The 22,992-nt window shown below is 37.9% G+C and overlaps 1 protein-coding gene across 4 annotated transcripts in view; it reads right to left on the bottom strand.

The window, feature by feature from the left end:
• Nucleotides 1-2,899: 2,899 nt before the first annotated feature.
• Nucleotides 2,900-22,992, bottom strand: part of pcmtd1 (protein-L-isoaspartate (D-aspartate) O-methyltransferase domain containing 1) — a 35,305-nt gene continuing 15,212 nt past the window's right edge. For 3 of the 4 annotated variants that reach the window (XM_035431236.1, XM_035431233.1, XM_035431234.1), the window contains 6 exons: nt 17,940-18,384; nt 15,068-15,170; nt 14,301-14,472; nt 12,246-12,369; nt 11,198-11,374; nt 2,900-11,049 (listed from right to left, as the gene is read on the bottom strand). In XM_035431236.1, the coding sequence (XP_035287127.1) occupies nt 10,679-11,049; nt 11,198-11,374; nt 12,246-12,369; nt 14,301-14,472; nt 15,068-15,170; nt 17,940-18,246 (1,254 nt within the window). In that variant the 5' untranslated portion in view covers nt 18,247-18,384 and the 3' untranslated portion in view covers nt 2,900-10,678. The remainder of the gene's footprint in view (nt 11,050-11,197; nt 11,375-12,245; nt 12,370-14,300; nt 14,473-15,067; nt 15,171-17,939; nt 18,385-22,992) is intronic. The other variant, XM_035431237.1, reaches the window with a different exon arrangement.

Here is a 22,992-nt window from a genome sequence, read left to right as displayed (position 1 = left end):
GAGAATTTCTGTGGGCTTAATCCTGGGAATTCGACTCTGGCTAATGCATGATTCTGGCAAAATGCTTTTGATTTTTCAGACATGCAAATTTCATACAAATTAGGGTTGAGCCAATATCTAGTAATACCTTTTTTAAAAATGTATCTATGCACCGCACAGCCTCTGTTTACAAAATTGCAAGTAACACTGTGGGAGAAAATCACTCTTAATATACTACAAGCGGTGAAGGCTTGAGGGGCAAAGAGACAAGGTGGAGGACTAAGGATGCCAGAGAAAATGTAGCAGTTCTGGTTTGACAGTGGGCTACTTTAAACCACACGATAAAGGAGAAGAACTCAATGAGGGGATTTGTCAACTTTGCTGAGAAATGGTTAGCATGGGGAGGCAAAACTTCAAATCTCCATGCTCCCCTGCAAATTTATCATTAGAATTTTGTTATAGCTATTCACACAAGAACACTATGTTAAGTGTGCGAATGAATACTGGACAAAGCTGTGACGGGGTAAAAACAGTTCATCAAAGACAGGCAAAACTTCACATGAAAACAATGCATCTTATTGTTTAAAGTAATAACACATTTGGTCTGTTTGAATGGTATCCTATTCCTATTAACATGACAGCTTACAAGACCCTTATTTTTGGCCTAATTATATGCTGTATGAAGCTAATGTGAATTACAAGCTGATTATGTTGTGTGAAATGTGAGTAATTAAAAAGCAGTGCGGTTGCAATGTCATAGCCCAAACACTAGTTCCACACAGTTCCTCAGTGCAATGCCACTTTGTGGTAAGATAAGGAAGTACACACAGCCCAGTTGCTGATCATTTCAAGATTAATATATTTAAAATGTTATATGGTGTACTGCAGCATTTTTAATGTATAATGTGAAATCTAGATGCCACCTAACCATGATTCTAATTAATATAACTATAATGATGAATTTGATATATAATTAAAAAAAACAGCAACAACGGAAACAGAACAGCGCATGTAATGAACATATGTGTACATATTAATATTGGAAATGCAATGAAAAGGATAGTTGGGAGGGAGGCTTGAGATCGTTTATGTGTCTGTTTAATCAGGCGGGCAGTAAAAGCCAATGTTGTTAATGTGAAAGGAAGATATATGGGAAATAAATCATTTTAAAATATGCCTATAATAAAAATAAATAAAAAAAAGAAATCATATTAACATTTCCTCTCTGAATAAGTCCTGCTGTGCCACCATTCCCTCTGACCCCTATAAACTGTTGACACCATGGCTTGTCTTTTACCATGCTCTCTCCAGGTGACATCATAGGGCTGCAGCCCGTGGTGGCCCTTTGAAGATGTGGTCCTGAGTAAACTGCTGTTGTCCAGCGGTGGTTGACGCAGAGGCACAGGCCTCCTGTTAGGGGCGAGCGGTGGGAAAAGTGCAGTGGGAGACGCACAGACACGGCGCTCTCCAGCAGTATGTATTCACACAGGCAGATGCCACAGCAGCACTACAGCAGTGTTAGTGATGGCTCTCTGAGGCCTTATCGAACACGTTCAGTGCTGCACAGGGCCCCATTATACAGAAAGCTATACGACATTTTTGCAAACAAAACCAGACCTAAGATTACTCGTGAGGTATGAACACTGACCTTTTATAAATGTTATTTTCATCTCTGCTGTCAAACATTCTGCTAAATATACTGTCGAATAATTTTAGTCTCCAGAAGCTCAAGTGGGCACCTGTTGAAGTCCTGTTTTCTTGCTTTTAACAGCCATCACAAGTGGTGTTACAGGAGACTGACTTCTGTAGATAAATTGGTGAACAAACCAAATGGTAATTTTATTTTCTTTAAAAAAGCTCTGTGTTCCACAAGTATTTTATTCTTTAATTTGAATTCTTATTTATACACACTGCTGTTGTTATTGTCATGTTTTAAGGTTTACTCATTTGTAATTGAAGACATATTTAATGCCTTGCAAGAAGGGGAATTTCCCCTCAGATTTCATACAATTAACTTTTATAGCCATATCTCTCAGAAATTCCCATTTGTACATATTTCTCTAAGCTGAATACAGTAGTGTCATTTGTCAACAAAACAGTATTCAACTGTGGCATGTAGTGATCTCCATAAAATGACTTTAACTCTACTGCCCTCTTGTGGTAATTGTTATTTTCCCCTGTATTTAAAAAAAATATTTCACCTGCATAAAGCAGTTGTGCAAATACACAATATTCAGATAACAGACTAGATATGTAGAAAATATTTATTTGAACATTTTTATAAACACCCATTTGCTTTTTCAATGCAATATCAAACATTCTTCTTGCAACATGACGTGAACACAGCACACTATTTAGGTATGTTGTCTTACTGATATGTAGAAATGAGTCACACCCTGTGTCGTGTATTGCTATGGTAATGATCTTGATCTTGTGGAAGAGCACTAATCATTTCTTTAACAGCACTGTAATCATGAGTCATTCTATAATGACAGCCCTGAGACAATTTTCCATTTCTGAGATTGCTGCATGAATGACTTCACATTACGGGTTCAGTTTCTAGGTTTTTGGCAAAAAAAGAAAGGCAGTGCATAATAATTAAAATATAAATAGTATGGATTAAGAATAGAATAAGAATAGATAAAAATGAATTAGAATAGAATCTTACTGATACATCTCATGAGCAGTAATATGTCTTCTCTAATTTGAAGCACTTTTAAAATGTAAGATAAATCTTTAAATTTTACAAATTTATCTTGAATGATAATATATGCACTTTAATTCTACAGATACTGCAATAACAACAGAATGCTTAAAATATATCATCAATAAAATACCTCATTTTAGTTATTTAAATAAATGTTGGGTCTTGCAGTCAGAAAAAGCACACAATCTAGAATTATGACAGTGACAACACAAGTGCATTATATTCATTTATTTTTTTTATTCTGAAAAATGTTCCCCAGTTGTCATTCGCAGAAGTATGAAACTTTTGTTTTTGACCTCTGTAAATCCAAGAAATACATGTGTATGAAATCATCTATAAACTTCAAACAATGCAAAGTCATCCACATTCTCCACACAAATAAACATCCAACTACAATTTAATACTCCAAATAGTTACACATATTGCAAATGTCTTATTGTACCTACCATATAAATGACCAAAAGACAACAGTGTATGACAGAATTTAAAGAATACCTGTAAAATAAATAAAATAAAAAGGGAGAGGGAACCATAGAGGAAAACCTAGGAGAGAAAAACCCTGAAAAACAAAATAAAAATATTACCTATATGCTATGGCTCAAATATCAACGCCAAGGGAGATCTTTCAGAGAAAACGATTCTCCTGCAAACTGTTTGGTAATGCTTTACATTCATTACCCTTCATAAAGCTAACTCAATGCCGTCATGAGAACAACAAAACAGCCACGCAATGCATTCACAATGCTTTGTAACACACTTGAAAAAGTTGTCTAGCGTGATTATGTTGAGCACTGCCATTTTAACAGGCTCAAAGAGCACATTTAAGCATGCACTGCGCATACATTGGACATCATCACTTATGCGCATACATTGGACATCATCACTTATGTCTCATATTATGAAGGACAACCCTCATGGTCTAGCACACATATTAATAGCCACTTCATATGAGCTAATTCAATGCAACATGTTTTATATCATTAAACGTACTTTAATTGAGTTATGTTAATTACTTTACAAGAGCAGCCTAGTCTGATTTGTGAAATATGTCTGCCTTGGCCAAAGAATGTTGACTTTTTTTATTAGTTAATGTTCATAACTAGCATGTGTATGAAGGGTTTCATTGCACTTGATTTTTTCCCATTTTGCTAGGAAGCTAACCCCTCAGCTCCTCTCATCTACACCTAGTTCCCCACAAAAAGCATTCCATTATTATATATAAATATAGCTATAGATCAAGGCCTCTTTATTTGGAATGGATTATAAATGTAATTTCTTTTCATTTTCTATGGTCACTTTAGATTGATGCCACCGGGTTAAAAGAATACTATTTGACAGTAGAAGAAATCCTTCAGTCCTACACTATAGAAACACAATGAGATTATCGTGGACAAGCAGGAAATGTACCACATCAGGCTGGAGGTTCAGATGCACTATACTGATGCATTATTCAGTAATACATGGTACCCAAAATAAGTGTAAAACAGGGAGCAAAATGAATCTAGAGAAAGGTAAAGCTGCATCATTGTACATATAAAAGAGCCATACTGGCTAGTTGGTTTGCTGCCAAATACACTGAAAGACTATAGGCAAGTTAGCCATACTGTCAGCTCACACAGATGAAGACATATAACAACTAGCTAGCTACCATCACTGTCACCTACTTTTGAGTATAATTTTGGGGCTAGTGCTGCTGGTCAACACCTGACCAAAAACAGAAAGCCATTTAGGCTTTAGAAGGTGAGGTAGGAGACGAAAGAAGGCTGCCAGTACTTGTTACCAACACTGCTGTTCAATACATGCAGTAAAATGATCGTCTCCCATAATGCACATAAGGGATGCATGGGCATTGGTTTTAGGGATTAGGATACCAACAAAAAAGGTTTACACAGCCCATACCTATAGCCTTCAGAGGAAGGTAGATATACTAATAGACTAGAGAGCTTGTGAGTGCACACAGAAAGATATACTGCAGAGGTTGCAAGCAGCTGAGTAAATCTCTCGGGATAGTACACAGCTTCGTCAGTGTTTATTCAAGGAGCTACTTACTGCAAATGAGTTATTATCCCTGTTTGTTTGGCCCCGGAAGAATGGTGCAGACCTGTTCCCATTTGAGGTTTGCTTTGCGGTAAATCCAAAAAGAGTACTGTAAATGAACCATTGCTTTAAATCCCAGGTTCACTAGTTTATTAAAAAAATCCTTATTGCCCACCGGTTATTCTCAAATGCCTGGTTTTTTGCTATAACAAAAACTCATGAGGTGCATGGTAGTCCTATGAAATAATAAAATGCCAGAATCCTAGCAGTATTTACAAGTGAATGCAGTGAATGAATGCGTGCTCACACACATAGAAAAGTATTTATTCAAACTAATATGAAACCATAATAGATGGGAAAACCAGCAAAATATAGCACAGAACCATTTGTAAAAATAAAGGTTCCTGCTTGTGGCCAGATGGCATAACAGAAATGAATATCTTGTGATGTACGTACTGTATGGGGGGTGTATATATATCTAGAAGCATACTGAAATTGTAAAGCTGCAAGGACTACATTACGATGTCTTATGAAGGTGTCATGTAGCAATTAGTGGTATCATACTGCAAGCCTTAATGAAATCTGTATGTAGCTGTTCTGTCTTTCTCATATATATGAAGGTGTCACGTATCATCCAGATTTAGTGAAAATGTAAAAAAACGATTACCAAATCAAATGTTTCACATTTGGCTTTTGCCACGAGCCACAGTGTGTACACCATCACTTGTAACTGGGATAGTCATGACATAATTTAACCCTCAAGGCATCTGCCTAAGATTCTCAGTCTTAGATTCTGTTTCACCTTGGGGTTTCATAGTAACAATTCAATGCCATTTTTAACATCTTCTGCCTGAATCTTTCAACTAAAACACTGTCGGAAATGTTTCAGAATTCCTAAAATACCATAATAAATATCAACCTGACAGCCAATAGCACCGTTAAATTTGTAAGTTAATCTAAAATTCAAAAAACAGTTCAACCCTAATTACTTTAAGTCCCTGTGAGAAGTAGGCATTTTAAATGTGGATGAATTTGAAGACTGGAGGATGGGAGAAAAAAACATGTTTATTAAATCTAAAGCCCCTGAATACTTATTCACTACATTGGTGACCCGCACACAACAAAAAGAATGTATCAAAAGGAACACAAAAGCAGTACTCGGAAGAAACTCTTAAGGGACAAAGCAATCGTAACATCAGCCGAGTATTACAATCCAATGCTCTGTGAGAAAATGTCAGCTTCCTCAAAGCCATATTTGTAGCAGTTACAGCTAACCTTGATTAATTCTGCATGTTTTGTTTTTCCATATTCTGCACAGCACACTTCATTTGGTAATTCTGACACAGCTGCGACACAAAGGTCATGGAAGTTGGAGAAACCAATAATGATTGGAAATATGTCCAATGCCAAACACCTCTTACAACATCTTCACCATATTATGCAACTTAATTAAATCCTAAAAAATTAATAAGCTTTATTCATGAATAGGTATTTCACAGAATATTTTTGAAAATGTACCAGGCCACAATGTCACCATTCACCTTATGTATCTCCAGTCATAAACAATTGAATACCAAATTACAAAGTTTCACTGAAGTTACACATTCATAATCATAGCAACCTCCTAAGCTTGTGGTGGCCGTGCTGTTTTATGTACAACTTCTCAGTGAACTTTTCATGTATAATCAAGCATTGCTATGATAATGTGACCATTTAACGATAAGAAAACTTGGATAAGAGGGGATTGGTGCACTGCTAATATCCAAGTCCAGCACTAATATTTGTTATTATTCATGAAGACATTCTGTTCAAATGTCACTCCCAAAACCAAAGGTTAACTTTGAATCACATTTTCACTCTTCCAAATCTAGGGCTGGGACCAATTCATTGGCATAAATATATTCATTAGAAAATATACACATGTATGGACATCAAACATCATCACTATCAAGGTTTTATTCACTTGATGGAAAGCTGTATCTATAATCCTAGGACCAGGAAAATGGTTAAATATCCCATACATAAAAACAGCTGGCTATTAAGCAAAAGGCAGAGGCAAAATACTATATTTGATTGTTTGGGTGTCTCAACTCAGCAAGTGAAAAGCTTTATTGATAAATGATAAAAAAGGCATTTGCCAAATATTGCTGTTACAGCTTGAGCCAATAAATCGACTGTTTGTTACAATATGCAACATACATTTGTCACAATGGGCCTCATTTATCAACCGATTGTAATTTATTTGGGTTTCATCTCAGCATCCCATTAGCATATCCTCATATGCAGCAGGCCAGTATCCTTCCTGAGCTTTGCCTGTTTTATTATGTCTCCTACAACGGTTGCATTTGTGTTACTATAGACAAATGATGCTTCGATGACATCATCAGTGTACAGGTTATCAGGTTTTCTTTTCTTTACACCATTGATTTCATTGACCTCATTATGTCAATGTGTTAGACTCATTACAACTACAGCGAAAGTTGCTATAAACACATAACCTATAACGCTGTTTAAGCTTTAAGGAGAGCAAGTTCCATTACAATTTATTGCCCCTTCATCAGCATTTTAATATTCTCCAATATATTAAAAGGCATGGATATGCCCAGATAAGTAGGGTATGCAGGGACATGTTCAGTCGAAGGGAAGGGCTCTGTAGCAATTATGCCTGTCAGGCAGGGTGATGTCACTACAAGCAGTGTAACAGCAAGACATTCTGTCTCGCCAAAACGCTCTCTCTGTGGCGAGAGACTGGGGTTTGTTTCTCATATCTGGCACATAAGCTCTTTGAGAATTACCCGCTTGCCACAGGACATTTGTTGCATGTGATCCTGCTTCTTACGCTTAAGAGCACTTGATGTAGGTCTGGGATTGTGATGTATGTCTAAAAATAATATTATTAAGAGGTGAAGTAGACGTTGGGTGACAAAAAAAAACCCTGATAACAAATGATTGTTAGTCAGTTAGACACAATGTCGAATGTTGAGATAAATTAAAAAAAGATTAAAGTCTACAGTGGTCTGCCCTGCAGTCAAGAAATTTAATAAATGAAATAAAAATCTCTGCTCATGAAAAGAACTTGCGCTACGGGTGGGTGCTGGGCCTCCGTCCGAGTGTGGTATTATCCTTAAAAATGATGGGGATCGCCTCATCCTATAAAGGAGTTTTTCATGCATTTTTTTATTGGCTCATTTTCTCAATGCCAAGGCCAGATGCAGATTGTTGCATGCAGGAAGATTAGCTAGTTAGAGGTCATGCTGTGAAATAACACACTTTTATGTGCACAGCAATATTATCTATACAAGCAGCTGTACAAACAGCCTCTGTTATAAACAGCCAATATTCACTTAAACTGTTGTTAACGTAGTTAATGTCTTGCACCTTGCACACAGATATTTACACAAGGTGTGGTTGTAAACACTTGACACGTTATCAATCATACGTTTTATGATAAAATTTGGTCGTACAACCATTTGATAAATAAGGCCCACTATTTGCCGGTCGCTTTGGTCTTTATTGCTTTTCCTTTGCTTTCTACACACAATGCATGGAAGTATCTTTTTTTGAAAAGCCAAGATGCTCAGCTGCTTTGACCAGTCCCAGCCATTCTACAGTGAGGGTGGGGGGTGGGGGCTACCAAGTCTTCAGTAGGATGGTATTATTTCTTATTATATCATGGGTTTCACATTACCTCTAAATATACTATATAAAGAGATTGTCTTGCACATCCCTGCATGTCTTTATATTATGGTAGGCTTTATACATTTCAAATGGAGAGAGCAATTGGGTCCCTAACCATTTCTCATGTTTAGTCATCTACACATGACACCTGAAAACCAGGCATCTGATATTGCCATGGGGAATGATGCATATTAAATGCATGTATATCCCCAATGACCTACCAGATTATTCCATTTTATTCTTTTAAATGCTTTTTGAAGATGTTAAAATATGCATTTTTTAATAACAAAAATGCATTCGACCTTAAAGCAGTCGCACGAATGAACTAGCAACCTTGAATTCTGTCAACATTGGCCAGAAAATAACATCTGCATCTGCACATGATGCAAAATGACCCGATCCTCGTGATTTATGGAAAAATAGAGCAATACAAATACGTTGTCCCCATATGTGGACACATTTGGTTTTAAGGTAAACCAAAGGGGTTGGGCACTTACATCTGTGGTAATAATTAAGTAGAAGAAATGTACGTTTGAAAAGAAATCTATGAACGGTAAGCCACAGTTGTCAGTTAATGGAGTGCTTTTTGGGAAAAGTCACACATTTTAAAGCATGCTTGATTGCACACCGCATTTAATAAGGACCTCCTTTCTTGATGCATTAGAATTTGTCCTGGGGTTTTTTTCTTTCCCACAACATGCTCTTTGGGAAGCCATGGCATGGGATGTTTTCGCACGAAGACTGGCTGCTTTTAAACTCGCCCTGGCTTTACAGTAATGGCGCACAGATGAAAAAGAAACGTATCCTGGGATGGTACCACTCTTAAAATACTGGACAACAAACATATGAATAACCCCATATTACTCTTTAACCCACACACTTTAGCCTACATTGCAAGATTAAAGGCCTGAGCAAAAAATTAAATAAAAAATCCAACCAAAAAATATGCTATGTTCCACTATATCAAAGAAGACAGACATTTAACACATCTACAACCCCAAAATCCCATTTGGTGAAAGTACAGACTATAAAGGCTCTGACATTACAGGTTCTACAAGCAAGAGAGAGACAATCAAAGCTGAAATCCAAAAAACGGCCTTAAACATGCTTCTGTCATGACTTGCTTCCCCCCATCTTTATATTCTCCATGTCATATCAACACAAAAGCAGCATTCTACCAATACAGCTCAGATGAGACATTTACAGATCAACCACTAAGGTATGCAATAAAGTACTGTTGTGAGGAAGGACATTTCATCACCAATGTGAGTGATATGATCTTCAAACTGCACACACAAATAAAACGTGGTTATGCGTCACTTGGCATGCTGTCTTACGGAAGCATTTCATGAATGCAGAGGGCACCCCATCCATTCATATATACTCACCTCAGCAGACACCAAATCACCCACATTCCTACATCATAATCACAAAACGGAAGGTTTAATAACATACCCTCTCTATAAACCCTGCCAAATAGCCCATTTTACAAGCTTTGTTCAGTACAGGAAGTTCACCATACACCAAGGTCCCGCAAGTCCACTCCATAACAACTTTATCCAACTATGGTTACTTGAAAATACATTGTTCGTCACACTTAGCTGCTGACACACCATCGCCTTCAACAACAACAGCTAAAGTAAATAAAAGTGCATTTGCAAAAAGAAATTAAAAATTAAGCTCAAATATTTCGTAAAAGGCCAAAAATAAACCTCAAACTGATGCTAGGATAGTGATCTTAAAATGACGTCGAAATGGCAAAATCTGTTTTGTCAAGCTGATAAATCTTCAGTGAAATCCTAAAATAAAGCATCTCAAATATTTTTTTTTATTTATTTTTTTTAAACCAAGTGAGTACAAATGTGGAATTTTCTTCTTGTTTTTTGCAACATTTTTGGAAAGATTTTAATGATCAGATTTCAATACATTTTCACCGTGAAAGAGTTTCGGGATTGCGAAGCACGAGGGAGGAAAAGAACCCTACATCCACAAGATCCTCAAAAACAGTCCCTTCTCCGTTCAACACTACGGATTGCTTTCTCCGTTCGCATTCGCCAACGAGGACAGAAGTTTCAAAACTTGGAAAAAACGAAGAAGTCCGGCGGTAATGCTCTGCGCCGTATCGATATCGACTCGGTCGGTCGAGCGTCTTTTCGGAAAAGCAGGTCCGCCTTCCAGAGAAATCGGAAATAATGCTACATCTCGGAGAAAGGAAAGCACGCACGGGGAGGAGGAAAGGACGTCTCAGCAGGCGCTACAGCCTCTCACAGTGGAATGCTATTTCTCCCTGTAGTACAGCAGGTAGGCCTTGAGCGCCTCGGGCAGCGGCAGGGCCATGATCCTGTCCCTCAGCAGGTTGAGCTGCGGCTCGTCCGGCTTCAGGGCCTCGCCGCTGTCCTTGTCCTCCTCCTCCTTGCTCTCGTCCTCGATGCGCTCGTCCTCCTCGCTCTCGGCCGGCTGCGGGATCAGCTGGTTGCCCACGAAGACGTAGGTGTTGATGCGGCGGCGGCGGCAGCGCCGTCTCTTGCGCTTCTGCGGGACCTTCTGCGGCGTGCCCCGGGCCTGGATCTCCTCGTTGGTCAGCGTGCGGAGGGTGCGGCGGATGTAGATGCGCGACAGGTCCTGCAGGGTCCTCACGGCGATGGGGGCTGAAAAGGACAACATGCCCACTTGTAATATTTTGATAATTATCGTTTGGGTGTCTCGGCCAGCCCTACTGGCCATGCACAGTTGTCCAACACACTACTAAGTAACTTCGCATTAGGGTTTCTATATTTTTTTTTGTTTGTTTAGTACCTGTATTAGCAGTAAGTAAGGTCTTGGTGAGCTTCCCACAGAAGTAAGACCACGACCGCAGACACACAAAATTTGAGGTGGCTAAGTAGCATTTTAGCAGTTTCTCCTCAATAGTCCATCTCTCTGTTAAATGGGCACACTGGTCAGCAGTCAGCAGCTGTTTCCAAGCAACCCCTTCTATGGACCACAACAGGATTCAAAAGAGCAAGATCAACAACCATGCAACCACAGAAAATGATTCTTGTTGTTGCCATTTGGCTAGAATATCCATTTTTTTCCGTCTGCATGTAAAAGTAACTATCTAGCTACCTAGACGCAAGCTTACTACATGGTTCTGGTAGCTTAAAGCTACTAGCTAGCATGGCAGGTTAAATAATGTCAGCTTGCTGAAAGACTGCTATCTGTTTTTCACATTCAGCTATCAAGGAAAACCGGTAATGAATTCTTTCAATTTAGATCCCGACATTGTCTGCCTGTTATATTTGATTATATAACATTGTTTCAGTTGCAATTTAGGTGTTTTTAGTTTGCAAAGAATTGCAAGGTGTACGCTAGCACACATATGTTTAAAAATGTACAACAATAAATAGAGCACACAACCCATTTCACTTTTTAAAAATCCACATAAAACAAATAAAGGTATTAACTCATGCGTAGTGGTTCAGTCACTTTGGCTGCCCATAAAAACCCAGGTGCTTATCTGCCTCCTCACGAGTCAGATATCAGATATTCACATATGCAGACAGAATAAAATAGTCATTTTCACTACATACAAACCCCCCCCCCCCCCCCCCCCCAAATTAAATTTGACATTTTATATTTAAATTTAAATTCTGGGCCGAATAATCCTCCATATTGCACCACCATTACTCAGAAAAATGATTCATTTCATACCAAGAGTAATGATACAGGTAAACGTCCATTTGAATTAGACAGTATTAAGATGACATAGAGGATATTCTTGTCATCATGAAGATCCGCCTGTCCTCAGAGGACTGCAGTGTTAAAACTGAGAGGGGAACGATGGTCAAAATATTCAGGAACTCACGGAGCTTTACGGCGTCAGGCTTGCTTCCTTCGGGCCGGTTCTGCTGGACGAGCGGTGCGAAGGACACTGCCAGGATGTTCTTGCTCTCCCAGGTGCTCTGGCCAGTTCTGGTGATCTGGGTCAGCTGGGGAGCAGGTAATATGTTATCTTTCTGTCCTCTAATGCTCTACTCCAGGTTGTTCAGCAACTGCACCTATGAGGCTCTACTGTTGAAAATGGGTTCCAGGTCCTAAAAATCAACTCCCTACAAATTTGAAAGTATTTGAGAACCTCTCTGTCATAAAAAAAAAAACTAGTCTGTTCTTATGTTATCAGAGCCCTACATGTGCTCATCATATTCTTTGAAGTTACAGGATTAAATTATTATTTTAAAAAGAGAAAAATGGAAGCGGGCTGTAAAAATGGCTAATTAACACATGCGGTTCAATCCACAAGTCATCTCTATGGAAACCAGATATCAGGGAAAAAATTGTCAATGGAGTGCCATATGAGCTGCTGAAAAAAAACAAACAAAAAAAACAATTAGAATTATTTTTTGCTGCTCCACCAAAAACTGCCCATTCACCAATGATCACAGAGGACATATCATCTCCTCTCTTTATCACTGGTAGTTTTGTCAACGCAGCTTTCCAATGGTTTTAATACTTCCATTAATCAATAAAAGCTGATGCTCCTAGCATAATAACCATAATAAAGAATAGAACATAAATCTGTTGCCCGATAATGCATAATGCATTAGTATGGTACTAATGATGACATAAACACTCATCTGCGGTGAATGTTATTGTTACCATTGCTATTGTTACTGTGATTCACACAATTACTTACTTCTTTAATAATATATTTCAGATTTATATCAATTAATTAAAATAATCTATATTGCCATAATGTGAATGCTCTAAAACTCCCGATCTATGTTCTGTTAACCAAGATGTCTTACGTGGTTCAATGACATTATGTCTAAATGTCACGGCCAAATACATTATTAATACATACACATATTGTGTTATGTAACTATATTCTTTCTTCTTAATTGAACAACAAAAGTGTTTATTGTGGGTCAAGGTAAAATGAGATGGACACTGTCACTGAATTGTTAAATACAACAAAACTGAATTGGTTACTCTGACAATATACTGAAACATGGTTAAGCCATTATATGTATAAAGTATTGCTTTGCTCAAAACATTTTGTTTGCATGTTTTATGTTCGTCAATATAGCCTAATTCAGTGCAACCAAAAAGAAAACTCTATTTTGGACCATATTACATGACGATACTAATGTGACAGGATAATGGTATGTCATAAAGAATACTGTGACTAATTTTATGTCCAAATCATGTGTTTTAGACAAAATAACACATTCAATGTAACCATCACAGGGATTATGGTACTCAAAAAAAGCTGCTAGACGTTTCTACTGAGGCACAGATGCACAATGCGTTCTGAACTGTAGCTGATAATTTCCAAGGCAGGTTGTTGAAACAGTAAACATGTTTCCAAACTGCTTTTTCTGAGCATAAACATAGAAATGGAACACAACCACTCTCGCTATCTCAACAAGTTGGGGAAATTGCAATGACACATCGTGCAATGATGTCATGTGACACATACTTCCTAGGGCATAACTCATAATCCAATATCAGTGAAAATTATTAAATTGACCCGGTGCGGAGACCCACAGACCTGAATTCTGCCCTCTTGTTCCACCAAATGTATGCTCAGCAAACACTGAATTAGCTATTACAAAATGTACCCTAGAGTTACTAACCTTGCGCTGACTGTAAACACAAAAGCTGAAATGTAGAGCATACCCACATTTCAGAATTAAATCAACAGCCACAGCTACTGCCTTTGAAAAAGACAACATTTTATAAGTTCTAAAATTTCAAGTTATGCTTTATTCGTTCTCTAATAATTTGTTGTATATTTTAACAAAAACATGAGCAACTGCTCTAATTTCTTATGAAAACGGTTGCATATTCCATATCTTGACTGTTTTAAATGACATATCGGAGGGCATTGTGAAGTAATGACAAGAGCCAGCAAACTCACCTGATCCTCTATTGGCATCACCAGAATCCCGCCCACTTTCAACAGGATTTTCATATAGTTTTCATGGTCCTTTTGTACTCCCGCCCCACAGTAAATGCGATCATACTGGTGGCTGTCAGAGGAGATTTCTAAACAATTTCCCACCACAAAGCTGGGTTCACAAAACTCAAACCTGCAATGAAAATGTCCAAATAGACAAGAGAGCGTGGGTGAGCACAGCAATAACACTATACAGACAACAGTTTGTGCATTCAGTATTTTCTCATTACTTGCATGCAGGTAGCATTGAGCAATATATTTCAACGATAATTATCAATTGCAACAATGCCCTTTTTTCCTTTGTCTTTTTCTCTTTAATTATACCCATGTGAAATGCTTCTGGAGAAAAAAACATCATCACTATTGGGTGTTGATAGGACAGCCAATCTGCAGCAAGGCCCTGCAGCATCCATGTGATTGACAAAAAAAATATTGCATGATCACACGGAATTTGTACAACCTTGCTGCTAATTGGCTGCCTTATCAACACCCAATAGACAGTGGTAACATTTTTTTCCCTGGAAACATTTCACACAGCCTCTTAAGTTTAGACGTTTCCTACTGCCTCAGGCGTAATTAAAAAAAGAAAAGGCTAAAAGAAAGTCAGTGCACCACATGGTGGCGATGACCATTACTGCATTTGACAATTATCGGTGCAGCATATTGCCCAGCCCTACATGCAAGCCCTTTTTAATACCTTCTCCTTGGAAATCCTCTCATATACTCACTTATCAAAGCTATCACTGTTCTTAATGAAGTCATCTAGTTTCTCCCTGGCATACTCAACAACGTCTGTGTGGAGCTCTACCCCATGGTTCACTCCAAACGGCCCTGGAAACAACCAAAAAACAACATACATTACATTCACTCGGCGGACGCTTTTATCCAAAGTGATGTACAATAAGTGGCACACCGAATGTCATTGGAACAACTACAAAACATAGGTCCGATTAGGTACAATACTCATTATGGAGCAGTTTTTCATAGCTATGAACACATTAAGTCCAGTTCACACAGAAAGAATAGGAGTAGGTCAGAGAGTAATGTTAAGTCAAACTAGGAGGCATGACAACTAGGAGGCATGAGGTATAACATCAAGAAAACAATACTAGTGCTGGATGGGGGTACATATAATGTGAAAGTGGTACAGGAGATACATGTGTGACAGGTAAGTGCTGCAGGAACAAAGTAGAAGGATGTGATAAGAGTGATCCTAGATTGGGAGTGGTGATAGTGGTATAGGCTGAAGAAATGCAATAATGCACACTGGCTGAATGAGGAAAAATATTGGAAAAAAAAAACTAACACAGACCAATTACTTAATGGGAGACCCTTCTATTAACAACATTCTGCCTATTTTGTCTGTTGGAAAAATAAACGCAAGCAGTACTCTTACGTTTGACCACTCCATAACAGAGGAATGAGTTACCTGTAGTGGACATCTCTCAATATTCATGTTATTTATGTTATATTTAAGTATATTGCTAGTATGACTTTAAAGGTCAAAATGGATATAACTCCTGAACATTTTCTCCTTTAAAGGTATATTCACCAACGTCTCAAAAAAGTCCAGATGTACTGTACACATGGTGTTACATCATGAGTACTTCAACCTAAAAAAAATCACTTGCACAGAAAAACACAGCTAGATGGCTTTCAATATTAAAACTAAATAGGTAATCAAAGAAAACAAAAACATTTTATTTGAAAGAATACATTTAAGGTGTCAGTTTCTAAAGGCAGCAAAATGTACACACAACACTGCACTTAAAATGCACAGTGAATGAAAGGGATCTGTTTTGATAGTTCTGTGATGTGAAAGAGGAAAAAGTTCATTCCCTTAAGTCCATGAGTGTTCAGTCAACATGACTGAAACAAAATCCACAATGTTAATATTTTAAGACAACTAAAATAGCAATGCAGAAACTAACTTGACACAAAGTCGCCATTTCATTACATCATCATGTGCAATGAGAATGCAAAACATGTTTAAATATTAATAATAACAATAATAACAAAACATATCATAATAATAATAACAATAATAATACTTGTCATTCTGCCATTCTAGACAAGTACATAGTATGGAGGCAAGTCCTTGCTTAAGGCCCAACCTTTAACAAGATTATTTTTATGTTTTTGCAGTTTGAGAAAGAAACAACAACAGATAAACACTATAAAAACATAACAAAAACACAGTCCCTGAAAATTTCAGACATTTTCATTAGGACGCTTGTTATGGCACCATCAGGTGGCTGATGTATGCTATGATTGATTTAAGTGTATCAAATTGATTGTAGTCTATCCTTAGCTGCCAAGATTAGTGAGATTTAGTTCAACTGTAATAATAAGGATCATAATATTAATAATCATAACCAAAATCATCAAGCTATTGCATCATACAAAGAATGCATTACACAATTCAGTCTCAAAAGTGCAGATGTTGTCAGTGCAGAAGATTTTTTTTGAGGCAGTTTCTAACGTTTTTGTGTTCAAATAACTTCACATAAATAATAAACACAACACAGTTGAAAGATGTGTGCATGGGATATCACAGACAACAGCCTAATACTTGCCTCAGCTGACCCACTGAGTAACACATCCAACTGTTCGCACTTGGCAACTGGTATTTTGAGCTGCTTTGTGTTGTAGCACCTTTATGAACTCTATTCAAAGCACTGGGCTGAATGAAAATTAGTATGGTTAATGTTCCGTAGTCATGTATCCAGCTAAGGAATTTATTAATTATCTCATTCAAGAAACTTCCACTGTCCCTTCATCTAAAGGTCAATCATTTTTTTAATGGAAACCTTGTGTGTTGTATCCACCATCCATGAGAATATAGGCCTACCTCTTACCAATCAGGAATTTCCATGGTTACCAATGTTATTGTTTTGACAATATAATATGCTATTACTTATTCATTATACATTTTATTTTTTCAGGACTCTTCTAACCATTTTCTAGTTTGTTATTATAATTAAAAAACAAAAATTTAGACATTACATCCACTGTCTGATTTTTTGCATTTGTATTTATTTTATACAGTGGAAATTGCATGCTGTTAGAATGCTTTTTTTCTATTAACAGGCGAAAAGCTATTTTTTCATTTTCACATAAGCGTAACTGTCTTACCAACATACGTTCAGCTAAACAATGAAAAACCACCTCTGATAGGAGGGGCAAACAACTGATTTAATAGAATAAAAAATATTGTGATACAGACAACATTTATTAGAGTGAATAAATGAATTGTGTGAATAAATGCTGCAATATTCTAAAAGTTCAGTCAAATACATTTCTTTAATCGTTAAATAATCATCATATCTATTTACATAACAGACTAGTAATCTCCTGGATTTCAAAGTAATACACAGTTATTTGTAGTATAAACTAAAAGAAAACCATTCAGAAGCACAAAGCCTTTTCTTTTTTCCCCACATACAGTAGATAATCAACTAAAATAAAGCACTGCAATATCTCAAAAAACAAACAGCAGCTATGATCTTGACCTATTATCGGATGTAGGCTTATTATGGGATGTAGACTTGTCAGCAGTCAGTTTGTTTGCAAGTGTTAATTCTTAAGGCTTGACATTACCTATGATTAGGCCCACCATGGTGCTCAGGTAGCCCGTTCCACTGCCCAGATTGAGGAAGGAGAGCCCCTGCTGGAGCTTCAGCGCCTCCATGACCTCGGAGTAGATGCAGGGCGCCGACAGGTGGATGTTCCCATGCTTCCAGGCCAGGTCCTTGTAAGCGTTGTCCCTGTAGCCCTCCAGGTAGTAGTCGCCACGGTCGATGGCGCGAAACGCCTGCTCCACCCTCTCGGTGCGGATGTACTGGGCCTCCTTCAGGTTGTCAATCAGGTCGTCGTTGTCCTCGCCAGCGCTGACGGCACCTCCCATGGCCGGTGGAGATCTCGGGCGCTCGAAACTGCAGGGCAGGGGGGGGTCGCCGGTGGCTGTCGCGCGCACGGAAAGCGGTCACCTTGGGGGGGGGGGCGGCTTTCCTCGCGGGATCAGATCATCCCTGCCAGGGGGCGTCTGGAGAAAGGACAGAGGGAAGAACAAGGCACGCTGGGTAAGAAAGGAGAGCTATCGCATGCTGCCACGGTGCCCGGCAGGCAAAAAGGCTACAGAATCCCAAACGAAGCAGAGGAAATGGAGGGCACGCACAAAGCTGACGCTGCCCGTTCGCAGATCACACCACCCTGCCAACTACACGCTCCGGCTCTGCGGGCCATGGCGACGAGAGAGACATTAATAATCAAAATACCACCGCGCGAAGGAGGCGAAACATTGGCAAAGCACTTTACGCTCAGCCAACAGGAACTTTTGTAATGGATCGATAGAACGGAGTAATTCCTGACTAATTTATGCCAGCCGCTTGTTCGGGTTCCTGGCTCCTGTGACATGGAAGGCAACTACAGCAAGCCAGAGAGAAGCTTCAGTGCGTGGCTCGCTGCCAGGTTAGGTCACGTGATCAAAACCTGACATATGAACTGCTAATGCGGACACATGTTGCAAACCAGTAGGACTATACACGAGGCTTTCAAACTCCTTAATAGTTCTCCACTCAGAACCAAAACAGTACAAGTTTTTAATTAGTAGTGGTGAAAATACTGTAATAATAATAATTTTGTGTTTGTGAAGTGGTACTTTTTGTCACTGTGTCTCTGTAGGCAAACTTTTCCATTCTGTGAAGCCTTGAAAAAGTTAGGAAATTTTAGTGCTGAACTTGCGAAACTGCATTGCACTGAAAAAAAACTTTGCATTGATTTGTAAGTCAAAGTTAAGGATGAATGTTGACTTACTCCAAGCCAGTGTCGTTGGCATCCTCTGCAATGGTGGAAAAAATAAGCATGCTGCTCAGGCTCAGAGTGATTAAAATTGACATTACAATTACAACAAACGCATTTTGAAATGTCTTGTTTCTCGAATAATGCTGTGAAAGGTTAAGCTTCAAAAATGACCACATTTACATGGCCACCATATTCAGCAGACTGATCCTTATTTGGGTTATGGTCATATTTCAAACATGCCATTTACATGTGTTGTGAAAACAACAACCTAATCTTATTGCCATATACATGGTTAGCTGTATTTGTCACCTATAAAGGAGATCTGACAAATGTGCGTTTCCAGAGCAACAAGAGGCAACTAACAGAGTTCCGAAGAGTCAGCGCCCAAACTGCAGGTGCATTGGTCACAAGAAACTGCCAAATTACTGAATGTGGCCGGGGTAACATTGCTGAAAGTTAAGGCATGATGTGCCAAACACAAACTATATCAGCAAAAGGGAACTTTTCCCATGAATTTTAAGACTTTAAGACGACGTAGGGGCGACGTAGCTCAGGAGGTAAGACCGATTGTCTGGCAGTCGGAGGGTTGCTGGTTCAAACCCCGCCCTGGGCAGGTCGAAGTGTCCTTGAGCAAGACACCTAACCCCTAACTGCTCTGGCGAATGAGAGGCATCAATTGTAAAGCGCTTTGGATAAAAGCGCTATATAAATGCAGTCCATTTAAGAAGAACTGTTTATTTCTTGAAATATTTCAAGAAATATACAGTCATTCAGAAAGATTCTGAGTAAGGTACCACTATCTGCTATATGTTTTCTGATTTGGCCTTGGTGCCCTATGAAAATGGCCTTGCCCTAAAAATGATGAAATGAGGCCTGTGACACCTTGCAAACACTTTTAAAGAGGTATTATGCCGTTATACACCCAAGCTATGATACATTATATTGGCATGTGGCCACCTAAATCCTAAAAGCAAGGAAGAAACACGATTATTTGATCCAAGGTAGAAGCGCAAGGGGAAAACTTACTGGGCAATTCCCTCATTTATGGATGTGACATTTGCACTCAAAATGAGAAACTTAACTTCACACTGAAAAAGCACTGAATATACAAATTTTTTCCTGAGTATCTTTTATTATACAGACAGGAAAGAACATTGCCCTTAAAGGTGACCCTGTAGAGCAGAGGTGGGAAATGAGGGCCGTATCGTTTCTGGCTTTCATTAAAACTTCTGCCTGAGCCTTTGCTAACGTCAACACATTTCCATAAGCGGAAAGTATGGGTTCGCTATAAGCCTATCATTCTGGATAGCAGGAACATTGTCGTTTTATGAAGTGTCCATAATGGTCACTTCTATAGTATTCAAAAAGAATACCAACAATGGGAAAACCAGCCACCAATTAGGCTATAAGTCACATAACACCTTGTTGAACCTTAGCTTTGCATCGAAAGCTTTAAAATTGTAATATTGAAAAATACAAAAGTCGAATTATAAAAGAAAATGCAGCTCATTTAAATTCAATTCATATTGTTGCATTCAACCTCTCAACTGTGTGCACAAGTTAAAAAACAGGTTCTATGACTCATTTCCATGAGTCATTAAATGTGGTTGACTAAAAAGCCTTATTTGCATCCTACTTAGTAATGGCAATAAAAATTACAAATAGCCTATATCATCGGCGCACATAAGCAGTTTCAGAAACCCAATGGAAGTATTAAGTCTATGCTCCAAAATATGCACCTAAAGCATAAATGCTAAATACGGTTGACTGACAAATATGTAACAGTATATTTTTGACATTACAGCACTACGGAATTTCCCTAGCTTCAACCCATCTCATGCAGATGGATATTTATGCCTAAATATTTTTTCCTTCCAAAGGACTAGATACTGCTTACATGATTAATCATAAAAACTGCAATGACTCATACAATCTGATGCTGTAGCAATACACTGTTCAAGTATTGGTGCAGTTCATTAGTATTTCATGCTTGGCTTTTTGGCTGAACTGAATGTGATCTGAAATAAAAAAGAATCCTGTTCTTTGCCAATTCTTAAAATGGTCTTAAGTAAACGATCAAATAACCCTTCACAACCTGAGAAATTACATGTTAACGTGCATTTTTCAAAATACCATTCCGTGCACCCTAGCTACACTCAGAATACACTCAGAGTGATTTTAAGGGTCATGGTAGCGAGAAATACCAGAGGAAAAAAGAATAAATGCTGCATTTACATTGGGCAAAAAAAAAAAAAAAAAAAACCACTCATCTGCCACAAGCTACAAGTCAACACAAATGTATTGCCCCTCTCTGGCCCAAGAGTTGGCGGGTATCCCCTGCCTCACTCAAACTGGTCAACTGAGCAACTGCAGTCTGCTAGCAGTGCCCTCTTGCACAGTAACAGTTAGCTGAACAAATGGATTGCTGAGTAGATAAGATGGACACATTTCAGAAGAATCTAACAAGGATGTTGGAGCAATGTGTGGGACCTGGAATTATAAAAGTACATTCTAAATTAAGGAGGAGAAAAAGTGAAGAATAACAAAATATAAACAAACAAAAAGTTAAAAATCCACACTTTTTATATCAATCATATCCACGAGTGTTCTAATTCATTTTGCAAAGTGCTCAAGCACGTGAGTGTTTCTGTAGCTGTCTAACTACGTAGCAATTAGCACCATCTCCTCAGGACTTTAAATTTTTTTAATTTGGAAACATCAACCATACCTATTTATAATTTGAAGAGAAAAACTCTCATTGTAAGGTGGACAAAGACTACTTCATCTTGTTAATGATTCACATGAATATGCCAAGATGTTTTTCAGAATAGGTTTTTAATCACAGTAACATTAAAATGTGATTAAAGGCTCACTAAAAGCAGCACAGCAAAATTTTGCTATTTATATTATCAGCTTGACATGCTAAATAGCAAATGAAAAACAGAGCCACAGAATGGCCCCTCCTCCACACACACATGGATTAGGGCACCATTACTTATTTCCCAACTTTTGAAATCTGTGTGGCATATATAAAAATGGGGCATATTGCCTCACAAAAAGTTTTTTGCATTCAATATGTGGGTAATTGAGATATAATGATTTTAGAGAACATAAAAAACATGAACTAGATTTAAAATGCATTTTAAAATACACTACTATGTCTTATGTGCATTCATAATGGTTTGCCAACAGAAAAGCACTGCATTAAGAAACATGATCTAACAACCAAAAATTCATAAATATAAATATAATATTTGTAATATTTCTTTATATATCATCCACAAATACAATTAAGTTAACATCAATCCTTCAAGTCTCTATGATAAATATTGGGTAAACTGCATTTAATCCTATTGAGTGTAGTAGATATGTTACTGTTCATTGAGAAATGGACACATTTTTATGCATATTTTAGTTTCAACAACAAATTTTGCTTTTCTAGAAAACATATACAATATAAAAAATTATCCAGGAGATTCATTATGGTTCTGGAATTTCTTTGCATTTCAATTAAGTATGGATAGCTTAAAATGTTAAATCACTGGTTACACCACTTGACCATGACCACTTAACCTACATGACCTTTAGTGTTATTGAAAATTCACAAAAACAATACAAACATTTCATTTTTGTTTGGCTTTTTATTGCAAACCTGTGATGATATAAAAACATACTTTCATAAAAATTTGTCAACAACTTCAAAATAAATTTGCTAAAAAGTGCATTCATAAGGTTTTCCAATATATCTGTCATCTTTTCATTGAAAATATTAACATTCAGACAAAGTTCCAAGATAGTGGTCACAAAATGCTAAAGCATTTCATATCATCGCAAATAACAATCAAAAAGT

Source organism: Anguilla anguilla, chromosome 8 (genome assembly GCF_013347855.1).
Source record: "Anguilla anguilla isolate fAngAng1 chromosome 8, fAngAng1.pri, whole genome shotgun sequence".
NCBI classification, from domain to species: domain Eukaryota; kingdom Metazoa; phylum Chordata; class Actinopteri; order Anguilliformes; family Anguillidae; genus Anguilla; species Anguilla anguilla.
The sequence above is the reverse complement of the archived record's forward strand: the minus strand, read 5'-3'. Positions and strand labels throughout refer to the sequence as shown.